General features: G+C 38.9%; 1 protein-coding gene across 2 annotated transcripts in view; it reads right to left on the bottom strand.

Moving 5' to 3' along the window:
- Positions 1–12429, bottom strand: part of BLMH (bleomycin hydrolase) — a 45551-nt gene that overhangs the window by 26874 nt on the left and 6248 nt on the right. For both annotated transcript variants that reach the window (XM_032280987.1, XM_032280986.1), the window contains exons 5-6: positions 11797–11885; positions 10363–10455 (exon numbers count right to left, since the gene is read on the bottom strand). In XM_032280987.1, coding sequence (XP_032136878.1) covers positions 10363–10455; positions 11797–11885 — 182 coding nt within the window. The remainder of the gene's footprint in view (positions 1–10362; positions 10456–11796; positions 11886–12429) is intronic.

Raw genomic sequence — 12429 nt, 5'->3', positions numbered from 1 at the left:
TTTTTTTTTTTTTGAGACAGAGTCTCGCTCTGTTGCCAGGCTGGAGTGCAGTGGTAGTGATTCTGGCTCACTGCGACTTCCGTTTTCTGGTTTCAAGCAACTCTCCTGCCTCAGCCTCCCAAGTAGCTGGGACAACAGGCACGCACCACCATGCTCAGCTAAGTTTTTTGTATTTTTAGTAGAGACGGTGTTTCACCATGTTGGCCAGGATGGTCTCCATCTCTTGACCTTGTGATCTGCCTGCCTCGGCCTCCCAAAGTGTTGGGATTACAGGCGTGAGCCACTGCACTAAGCTGCAAGTACTTGCTCTTCTATATCAAATGTCCTTTTTAAAAATGTAACACTATGATCTGTCTCTCCCTTCTACACCTACAGTCACCACCCTGATCCAATCACCTACTACCTGGGTTATTTATGCCACACATTTGTATCTGCTATCACGTTCAAGAGAAACAAATTCTATATTTACCAAGTGTGCCTATTTTGTGCTAGATACTATGTATCTGCTAGGTCCACTTAATTCTCATAATACCCTCTCAAGGTATAATTCCCTCCACTGCCCCCTCACCTTTTTTTTTCTTCTTGTTCTTTTTTAATCAGAGATTGAGACACAAAGAAACCAAGTAATTTACTTAAGGTCATATAGCCCAAGCAGAAAACCACAATCTAAACTGAGGTCACATGCTGTCAACAACAACAACAACAAAGTATTGCTCCTTGGCTACAGGATTAAAAAAGGGAAGATTTACTGACCATCTACTGTGCTGTACTATCTTTCACTATCATATCTCTTAAGTCTCTCAACAAAGATAGTAGATATTATCCCCCTTCTACAGATAAAGAAATCATGGTTCAGGGAAATAAATCACTTGCCCGAAGTCATAGAGCCAGTAAATGGCAGAATTAGGATTTGAACACAGGTCTGACTTTAATGCTGTTTCCAAAACTCCATCTATCTACCATTTACTGTAACTCTGTAGGGTTCATATAACTTGTCTCTCATAAAAGATTATAAACTTCTTAAAGAACATGATCATGGATATTTTGTGTCCTTTATAGCATCTAGCAGGGCTAGGGACATGAGGTAGGTATACCAGTTGATCTGAACATTGTTCCTTTCTCCGCATCACCACAGGATAAGAAATGTTAAAAGCACTACTTTTGTCAACTCACTTCCCTGTTGAAGATCCAATGCTTCTCTATTACCTCCCACAACAAATCCAAACTCCGTGACCTAATTTCTTTTTCTTACTTTTTAACTCAGGCATAACATATGTTAAGTGTGTAAAACACACTAATCTTAAGTATACAGCTCAATTTCATTTTAAAAAAACCATACATATACACCCATGTAACCATCATTCACATTAATATACAGAACATTTCCAGGGCTCTGGAGGTTCTCTGGCCCCTTTGCTGTAAATAACTCACAACTTCCACCAGATAACCACCATTTTTACTTTATAACCATCGATTACTTTTGCCTGTCCTTTAACTTCACATATAAGTATTCAAAGAACATATTATCTTTTGTGTGTGGCGTCCTTTGGCGGACATAATACCTGTGAAATTCACACATGTTGCTGTGTGTATGAGCAATTTGTTCTTCACTGCTGTGATTCTAATATCTTAACAGAAGCAAGTTATCTTACAGAAGTTATGCTTGCCATTTTGTTTTGTTCTGTTTTCCAAGAACCTTCCTTTATTAAGATTTATTATATGTGTCAGGGCCTGAACATCTGGTCATTAAATAATCTCTCTTTAACATTGTGTCACTCTCAAGTTAGTTTCTACCACAGAAAAGAAGAGGCAGGGTATCACATAAGCAACTATAATTAAGTTACTCTAGCCAAGGATTAATAAGCTCTGCTTGGGATTCACATGGAACAGTCATTTTGCATTTGCTCAGTGCCAAGGTTACAAATGACAACCTAGGCATCTGTCATTATGAGGAGGACACTGCCACTGGTAACTACAATCAAGTCAATGATAATGAAGGTGTACAGTCAGAATATGTTTAGATTAGAAAGGTTTTAAAGACTTAAATAGTGTGTACGTTCAACTAGTAACTATTGTTACATGTTTATCTACATGTAGTAGTGGAATCAATTAGATCAATTCTCAGTTACCCAAGGGTGGTAAATCCTGCTCAGCCAGGCCCTGGCCAAAAAAGGAGAGGCAAGGCCAGGCCCAATTAAGACAAAGATAACTATGTGAATTTCTGTTCACTTTTAAACATATTCTAAAGACAAATACAAATGTTTTACACTATAATTCGCAAAATAACTTATTATGCACTTGACTCCCTATTTGAAATAAAAAGTGTTAAATTCCTCCTTCTTCCAAATACATTAGAGGAAATCCACATTTCTGCTATCTAAATGAATTCTATAGTGAGTCCTTTTGTAAGACAATACTTATGCCCTATCACCTATGTTTTATAAATCTGCACTTTATCAAAGATACAACTAAGGCATAAATAAGGATAAGGGTGATATTTCTCTTTAGATTCTAGTAAAACTTTGTAACTTGTGACATGTTGCTTTGTTTTATACTATTTGTTTACCATTACTATAAATTATCCAAAGTCATTAATATTTCAGTCTGTAACATTTCAGAAGGAATATTTGACTCTGCACCAAATAACGACAGTTAAATGAGCTCGAATTTTTTTTTTTTTTTTAAGACAGGGTTTCACCATGTTGGTTAGGCTGGTCTTGAACTCCCGACCTCAGGAGTAATCCAAAGTGCTTAGATTACAGGCGTGAGCTACCACACCCAGCCTAAATGAGCCCTAATTTTAAAAAAATGCTCCAAAGAATAACTTCCACGGTCTCTGATACTTTATTTCCTTGATAAGAGACTCGGCAATTCTGAAAAATCATTCCCTGGGCAGTGAGCTTTAGATATCCAAGTCTGCTCTCTGGTGGGCAACACAGGAGTGCCACCTGCTTCTCACAAGATCTACTTGGCATTCAGGACAAAAGATACTAGACATTGAACACAAGAGATTATACAGAAATTAATAAGAGTACAACCGTATTCCTAAGAATATAATTACACATTAAATTAATATTAAAACCAACAATTAGCCCATTTAGGGAAATGTATTTGTGACTTTAATTAAAATCGCTCACTTCCCATCCCAGCACTTCATAGCTTTTCTCCTTTATTTTTCTCCACAGCACTTATCTTTTGGCATATTATACTTCTTAATACACTTTGCTTTGCCTACTAGAACATAAACTACACAGAGGTATTCTTTTCTGTTTTGTTCACCGTTCAATCTCCAATGCCTAGAACAGTGTCAGGTACATATGTTAAAGAAATATTTACCGAACACATGACTTTCTTTGGGAGGGAGGACAGAGCCTCACTCTGTCACCCAGGCTGGAGTGTGGTGGCATGATCTCAGCTTACTGCAACCTCTGCCTCCAGGGTTCAAGCGATTCTCATGCCTCAGCCTCCCAAGTAGCTGGGATTACAGACATGCACCACCACACTTGGCCAATTTTTTGTATTTTGAGTAGAGACAGGGTTTTGTCACATTGGCCAGGCTGCTCTCGAACTCACCCTCAAACAATTCTCCCCTCTCCCAAAGGGCTGGGATTATGGGTGTGGGCCACCAGGTCCAGCCCCACACCCAGCCCTGAGCACTTTTGTCATTTCAAACCAAATTTAGAACCAACCTGATAAAGGGTGTAGATTCGGAATAAGGGCTTTCCAAAATGCTAGAAAGCTGAAGGCAAAGGTATACATAGCTCAATGACACCTGACAACTGATTCTGCTTTTCCTCAACTCCTCAAATGAATAATGATGGGGTCCTATTCATTCTGAGTCTGGTTTAAAAAGAACAAAAGCAGCCAATGTTTCTAATTATTTCCTTAAATATAGATTACTGAGAAAGGTCCCCTAAAATTGTGATATGAGTACCAAAGTATAAAAGGCAGCCTGCCCAAAGTTGAGCTCAATTTTTTGATTGATGGAGACCCTTCACTTGTACCCTGGAGGCAGGTGTCAAGGGAAGCTATGCTGAATGCATCTGCACTTGCCTCTTGGGGCCATTTGTCTTCTGATTACGATTTTACATCTGTAGCTACTTAAATCGGGAACTTAAACTATCCTACAACACTGTGGATTACATAGTCCCTTTCTAGCAACGTATAACTAGAAAAGCTGCGACTGGTGCCAGAAAGGTCCAAGCCCTATTTCCAGTTTAAATATATTTAAATATATTTCGTAAGAAGGTAAATTATAAAGAACGGTCCTACCTTTCAAGTTTCATAAAGGAGCTCCACTGTAACAGATTTCTAAAAATATTTTCAGGCAAGATATAGTGGCTCACGCCTGTAATACCAACATGTTGGGAGGCTAAAGTGGGAGGATAACTTGGGCCTGGGAGATTGAGGCTGCAGTGAGCTGTGATCGTGACACTGCACTCCAGCCTAGGCAACAGAGCAAGACTTTATCTCAAAAAAAAAAAAAAAAAAAAATCTCCCTAGTGGAAAGATCTGTTTATTTTAAATGACTTGCAGAAGTATAACATAGTTAAAAAAAATGGAATCAGGAGAGAAAGGTAAAAGAATGAGACAAGAAATAAAGCGAAAAAAGGCATAGATCTCAATTTAAAGACAAATTATATGGGATTGAGTTAATTTCCATACCCATAACAGACATCAAGTGCGGAGGAGGAGGAAAAGATGCAGCAGTTGAGAGTCAGTCATAAGTCTTAGAAAGGTAAGAACCTGGCTGGGTGCTGTGGCTCATGCCTGTAATCCCAGCACTTTGGGAGGCCGAGGCAGGTGGATCACAAGGTCCAGAGATCGAGACCATCTGCTCAACATGGTGAAACCCCGTTTCTACTAAAAATACAAACATTGGCTGGGCATGGTGGTGCGTGCCTGTAATCCCAGCTACTCAGGAGCCTAAGGCAGGAGAATCACCTGAACCTGGGAGGCAGAGGCTGCAGTAAGCCAGGATCACACCACTGTACTCCAGCCTGGGAGACAGAGCAAGACTGTCAAAAAAAAAAAAAAAAAAAAAAAAAAAAAGGCCAAGAACCTTAAACAGTTGTTTAAGGCAGCTACAGGCAGACACAGAATGGAGAGGTTAGAACAGTAAGATAGTTCAAAGATAACAACCAAACTACTTGAAAGAGAGCAAAACTTCGTATTATTTATTCTTCTGCTCAAAAATCTTCCTGATTTCTCACTGCCTGTTCAATTGGGGCAAACTCTCATGTTAGTATTCTAAGTTCTTATTATCTATGTCTAATTCTACCTTTCCACTGTTAAGGCTAAAAGATTGCAGTGCCTGAAACCACTGCAGAAGAGACAGAATCCTAGTCTTCATTTGTATTTGTAATACTGGTTTGCTGAGAAACTCTAATACAGTAAAGTCTAAAGCACTGTAAAAATATTAATTAATGCTACTGTATAAAAATGTAAAGCCATACAATCATTTGCCCCAACTTCTTAAAAAATTTTTAAGAGACAGGGTGTCACTCTATTGCCCAAGCTGGAGTGTAGTGGTACAATCATAGCTCATTGCAGCCTTGAACTCCTGGGCTCAAGTGATCCTACAGCCTCAGCCTACCATGTAGCTAGGATTACAGGAATGGACCACCACATCCAGCTAATTTTTTCATTTCTTGTAGAGATGGGGTCTCTGTGTTACCCAGGCTGGTCTCAAGTTCCTGTGCTCAAGTGATCGTCAGTCCTCCCTTGGCCGCCCAAGGCAATGGGATTATAGACATGATCCACTGTGCACAGTCTACCCCAACTTTTTCAGTTTTACTGATGGAGAAAGTAGTCTCAAAGGTAAAACGGCCTATTGATCAAAGAATAGAATGGTCACAAGAACACTAAAGCAGTCACAGAAAACAGCTCAACTTTGAAGAAAGTGCAGTGCTGTGGGTAAATGAGCTAGTTATAGGAGAGGAGTAAGGAACCTACCATAGTGACTGTTTACTCACAGAGGAAGGGGAGAAGAGAAGACAGCTCTCTACTACTTTCTGGCAGGCAATGAAAGAAGGGCAAAGATCTGCTTCTTTAAAAAAAAAAAAAAACTAAAATCACCTATGCCTGCAAGAGCAGGCAGAAAAGCAGATGCCTCTGGAGGCATTAAATGTGTTTTCAGGCACAGACAGACCTAAAAACGTATACTTTAGGCCAGGCGTGGTGGCTCACGCCTGTAATCCCAGCACTTTGGGAGGCTAAAGCGGGCAGATCACCTGATGTTGGGAGTTTGAGACCAGCCTGACCAACATGGAGAAACCCCGTCTCTACTAAAAATACAAAATTAGCCAGGTGTGGTGGCACATGCCTGTAATTCCAGCTATTCAGGAGGCTGAGGCAGGAGAATTGCCTGAACCCAGGAGGCGGAGTTTGCAGTGAACCGAGATCATGCCATTGCACTCAGCCTGGGCAACAAGTGGGAAACTCCATCTCAAAAAATAAAAAAAAAGTACACTTTATGCACTTCTGTGATGTTAAAGAGAATGAACCCACATAGATGATAACTCAGTTAAATAATGATCTTGAGATTACTTTAGAGGTGTTTATATCAGGAAATAGAAATGCAGACTATCTAGCCTCGCCCTACACCTACTGAATCAATCTGCATTTTAACAAGATCCCAAGGTGATTCATGTGCACATGGAAGTCTCATGGCACTACTTTAGACCACATCTATCCTTTCCCTCTTCCAAAACCTTGCTTCTTTAATTATTATTTCTCTCATTCACACCTGCTAATCTTTTCTACATACTGGTTCCCTCACACTGCCGTAACTGCCAAAAGCCTTCTTTCCTATCTATAAGCTCACCCTTCAAGATCCCAGGACATTATCCCAATACTTCCTTCCCTTTTCCTTGTCCTCCACATCCAATTCATTAGCAAGTCCTGACAGCTTCACTTCCAAAATATACTCTGAAAATTTTTTTGTTTCTGATACGAGGTCTTGCTCTGTCACTCAAGCTGGAGTGAAATGGTAACAATCATAGCTCACTGCAGCCCGGAACTTCTGGGCACACGTGATCCTCCCACCTCAGCCTCCTGTGTAGTATATGCCATCAAACCCAAACATTTTATATATTTGATGTTAAAAATGTACTTTTTAATCAAAGATGCCTTTAAAATAAAAATACAGATAATTAGGTTCTATTCTCAGGGAAATTGACTTTGTGGGTTTGGGACAAGTTAGAACTACGTATTGTTTTTAATAGCAAGAGCCATTGCTGTAGAATTTCCTAAGTCAATCATAATGGCTTCTTTTCCCTTTTTGTGGCAATGACAAACATTGTTTTGGGTCTTTGATTGACTGATTTTAGAGATGAGGTCTCACAATGTTGCCCAGGTAGCACTTGAACTCCTGGGCTTCTGGATTCAAGTGATCTTCCTGCCTTAGCCTCCCAAGTAGCTGGCATTACAAGTGTCACCACTATACCTGGCTACGTTTTGCTTTTTAACAGACAGGGATTTTGGGTCCTGGGTTTTTTTTTTTTTTTTTTTTTTTTTTGAGACAGAGCCTTACTCTGTCACCCAGGCTGGAGTGCAGTGGCACGATCTTGGCCTCCTCCACCTGCAGAGTTCCAGTGATTCTCACATCTCAGCCACTCAAGCAGCTGTCATTACCACTACGCCCAGCTATTTTTTTCTTATTTTAGTAGAGATAGGGTTTTGCCATGTTGGCCAAGCTGGTCTTAAACTCCTGGCCTCAAGCAATCCACCTGCCTCAACCTCCCAAAGTGCTGGAATTACAGGCGTGAGCCACTGTGTCCAACCGAGAATATATTAATAATCTTAAGGGGATCTGCAGGCTAAAAAAATGGACACTGAAATAACATTGCAATAGAGGTGACTACACAGCTCTAAAACAAATCTGCCTTGTCGGTCATCTCAACAAGCAGCCTGCACCTCACTTCTCTCAGTAAGAATGCCTTTAGCATAAGCGTATTAAAATGTGTTTGAATAAATTCAAAGCCACCTGAGCTTCAAGGCTGTTAATTAAGTCATTATTTTGACTTGCCTACAAGGTTAGGCAAATCATAGGTACTAATTTGTGGCTTTAAAACTGCAACTAGACTCTTCATTACCAAAGAGTCAGGTTCAATAAAAAGGAGTCATTTGGGGGATTGTAAAAATTTTAAAACCTTATACACAGGACCAGGCGTGGTGGCTCATGCTTATAATACCTGCAATCTTTGAGAGGCTGAGGTGGGAGGATTGCTTGAGCCCAGGTGGTGGAGATTACCCCAGGAAACATATGAGACTGAATCTCCACAAAAGTGTTTTAAAAAAATTAACTAGGCATGATGGCATGCACCTGTAGTCCCAGCTACTTGGGAGGCTGAAGCAGGAGAGTCACTTGCACCCAGGAGCTACGACTGCGCCCCTGCACTCCAGCCTGGGCAACAAAGCAAGACTCTGTCTCTAAGGGGGAAAAAACCCTTACACACAAAATTCTGTAGTAAATAGTTTAGGTAGCATCATTAAAATCCTATAAAACATTCATATGAGGGACTTGGTAAAGTGGGATCTTACTATTTCTCTGAGGCAGGAGTAGGGGAGGAAAATAATATGTGAAACGTATCTGCCCTAATTCTTATCAGCCAATTATCATACTCTACCAATGATAAGGACATGAATCTTAGACACATCATTAGCTCAAAGACCATTAAAGAAAACATCAAAGGCCAAATGGATGCTTACAATCTACAGCAGTATTACCTGGGCCCTTTTCCATAACATTCCTACTATACCCCCATCATCTTAATCTAAGCCTAAATAAAGGCAAATTATGTAGGAGATACAGCCTCTGCAAGACAGATCATTCCAAGCAGGAAGGGAAGAGAAGTAACATTTACAGAATTCCTGCTATGTGCCAGGCACTATGCCGGCATGCTTACTTGATCCCTTATTTGATTCCCCAAAAATTCAGTAAGGAAAATATTTTAGATCCTGAACTGAACCTCAGACAGGTTAACTAACTTACCTAGGATGACAGACTGTTAAGCAAAAGAGCCAGAATTTAAACCCATGTATGTCTGACTTCAAAGCCTATTTTTTCCTACTATACTAAGATGCCTCTCTTCCATAAGAATTTGATATAAAAATGAGGTTATTTAAATGCATTTGGTAAATGAAATTTCTGCGTTTGTTCACTTAACAAATACTTAAGAAACAGCTATTGAGTAAAACACTAGGCTAGACACATTAAACCTGAACTGAGCCTTTAGAGCTTAAGGAACTTGTCCCAGGATATATGGCTACTAAGTAATGAGAAGACTAAAACTCAGACAGCCTGATTCCAAAGATAACATACTCCACTACTCCACTATGCTGCCTCTCTAAAATTTAAAGGATAACATGAGTGAAGCATCAGTGTTCTCCATTGCAGTGAAAAAAAGTAGGCCATCTTAATCCCATACAGTCCTGAAAGGAAGCCTAATAAAGGGCCCACTGGCTGGCAAAGGGAAACATTTATCCTTTCCTCAAACCAATTTCAGTTTTATGTATATTCATTCTGGATATAGATGTATTAATAATAAAAATTCTTAACTGTCTTGATCATAAATAACATTACCACCTCCTACTTGTTTAGTGCTTTTTACATTTTCCAAAATGTTTTTAAATACATTATTTTAACAAATATAACCATCAACAGCTCCTCATCTTTACTAACACAGAAAAAAGCCAAAAGTTCTGGCATCCATTCAACATCCCTTACATCTCTCCTTTCTAGCTTAATTTGCTACCCATCATACTGACACAAGTTATGTTTCAGCCACATTATTCCCTGAAGATTCTATCTTTGTTCATGACACTATTCATACAATTCCTTTTGCCTAGAATGGTCTTCCTTGTTATCTACCTGGTAAATTCTGACTACTCTTTCAACAGGTGGTTCAAATATCTTCCCTATGTAACCTTCAGCTCACTGAGCTAGTCACTCCTTCCTCTATGACCACCAAATCAGTTTTTACACATCTAGCACAGGATTTATTATAATTATAGATGTTTTCTTTTTCCCAAGAGACTGAGCTCTTTAAGAGCAGTGACTATGTCTTTCTCATCTGTTTCCTCAGTGCCAAACTCATAAAAGGTTTTTAATATTTATGAAATGATAAAAGAATGATTATACAAACCACTAAACTAGGAATTTGAAAACTTAAGTCCAAGTCATATACTAAAAGGCAAAGTAAGTTTTAAGCTCAGTTTTTTCAGCTGTAAAATAAGTGATTTTAAATTCAATTAAACATTTGTTTTCATGACTTATGCTTCCTAATCATTAATTTAACAGATGGGAACACTCTGAGAGTTCTTTAGAAGGGTTACAGAAAATCCAAATTTTGTTATTACCTCCTCCATCATGACATCCTGTGTGGCCGAGATTTCTCCTTTGGTGGCTCCACTGTGTACCAGGTTCCTTAGTCGTATACAGAATTCTCTCATCTATGATAGAAACTTATTCAGTACTCCAATAGTTACCCAAATTCAATTGTAAATGAGCCTCATAGACCAACGCTAGTTCTATTTAATTTTAATTGATATATAACTCAAACCATACTCATGCAAAGTTCATAAGCGCAAATGTTTTTCTTCAACTTGTCCGTTTAAACGCATAGCTAAAAAATACTTTCCATAAGGAGAAAAGGCATAAATTATTCCTCCAAAGTACTAGATGGAACTGCTCCTGCGCTGCAAATATCACATAAAGATGTTTTATGTGCCTAGGCATGGGAAAAACATCTGATTATATAATGCCTATCACTCAGAAAAAGCAGGAGACAAGATAATTATGCCAGTAAGTCACTCTGGTAGATTTTTACTTAGAATTTCAATAGCTGTCCATTTTTCCTTCTTTGCCAATTGACGATGACCATGGTTATGCCATCCTCCAGTAAAATTTTCATTTTTTTTAGCTGCCCAAGATAAACTGAAATCTAACTACAGTGCTAAAGAAGATGTTGCTCCCACTTCAAATAGAATCAAATGCCATTTTATTAATGATCTTTTAGCCTTTGAATAAAAGCTAAAAGTGATTCCAGGGTACAAAACAACCTACTTCTAATGTTAGGGAAACACATCTATAGTTTATTTTAAAATGTAATCTTTCTCCCAGGAAGATGAAAAATCCCATTTTAGCCTCATGGATTAGGACAGCAGATTCTGGCAACTCGCAGTTCTCAAAAAGGATGCCTGGCTAGCAAAGCCGCATCCCTGCAGGAATTATAATTCTCCTTGGGAAAACTGGTTATGTAGAGAAGACACAATGATTCATTAAGATAACTGAAGCAAATAAAAAGCAGTTCAGTAACTGCATCAAATCTTTAGTGGGTGAATAAACCACATTGATGTGGTCTGGGGAAGTCTCAGAACACAGCACCCACTTTACAGGCATCTTGCAAATAGTTCTTTTTGGTTTTACTAGCATATAAAGGAGTTCTAGCCCATCTCCACTAGAACCAAGTGAGAGACACAACACCCTAAGTCCTTGTGGCCAATATTAATTGGACATAGGACTTTATTTCCTAAATATTCCCCTAAGAAAACATTAAAATCAACAGAAATAAAGGTGGAAGTTTTTTATAAGGAAAAACCCTCTAATTTTAACTATTTTTAAACTTAATATGTAGCTACATTGCTTTTGACAGACACTGACATCAGTAGTTATCCTGTATACAAACTATATACACTGTATACCCAGGAACCCTTTTTAAAAAATAAGTTTTAAGGAAAGTACACTACTAAGTACTTTAAGTATTCAATCCAACCCTGCTTCAAACACTGTACCTTGTGATTCAGAATATCATTCATCCTTCTGGTTGCCTCTGTTGTATAAGACTCAGGGAAGCATTTCTTAGGGATAACACCATATTTTTCTGAAAGAAAACAAATTTCCAGTGCTCAATAAGGTAAAAGATTAGAAACCCTGCCAAAAATAGTGATTGTTTTAAAAATTAGGCCATATTTTGCTGGCTTAATTCTGAAAATCCTATACTTCATATCATTAAGCAGGGATTTTTGCTTGTTTGAAGACAGAGTTTTACTCTTACTCAGGCTAGAGTGCTGTGACACAATCCTGGCCCACTGTAGCCTTAAACTCCCAGGCCCAGCCTCCTGAGTAGCTGCAACTATGGTGCATGATATCATGCCCAGCTAATTTTTTTTTATTTTCTATAGAGACAGGGTCCCACTATGTTACCCGGGCTGGTATCAAACTCCTGGGCTTGAGCAATCCTCCTGCCCTGGCCTCCCCAACGTGCTAGGATGCCTGAGCCAACTCACAAAGCCTAAGCAGGTTTTTAATGTGCATATTTATCTGTCTATGCTAGATTTAATTCTATTCTTTTTATCTACGATACTTTGTCACTTCTCATCCTTTTAGTCAAGATCAAGTGTATCTATCATACTTCTGTAAAGTGC

This window comes from Sapajus apella, unplaced genomic scaffold (assembly GCF_009761245.1).
Source record: "Sapajus apella isolate SASKATOON/1434 unplaced genomic scaffold, GSC_monkey_1.0 scaffold12, whole genome shotgun sequence".
NCBI classification, from domain to species: Eukaryota; Metazoa; Chordata; class Mammalia; order Primates; family Cebidae; genus Sapajus; species Sapajus apella.
Note: the sequence above shows the minus strand (reverse complement) of the source record. Positions and strands in the feature narration are given on the sequence as shown.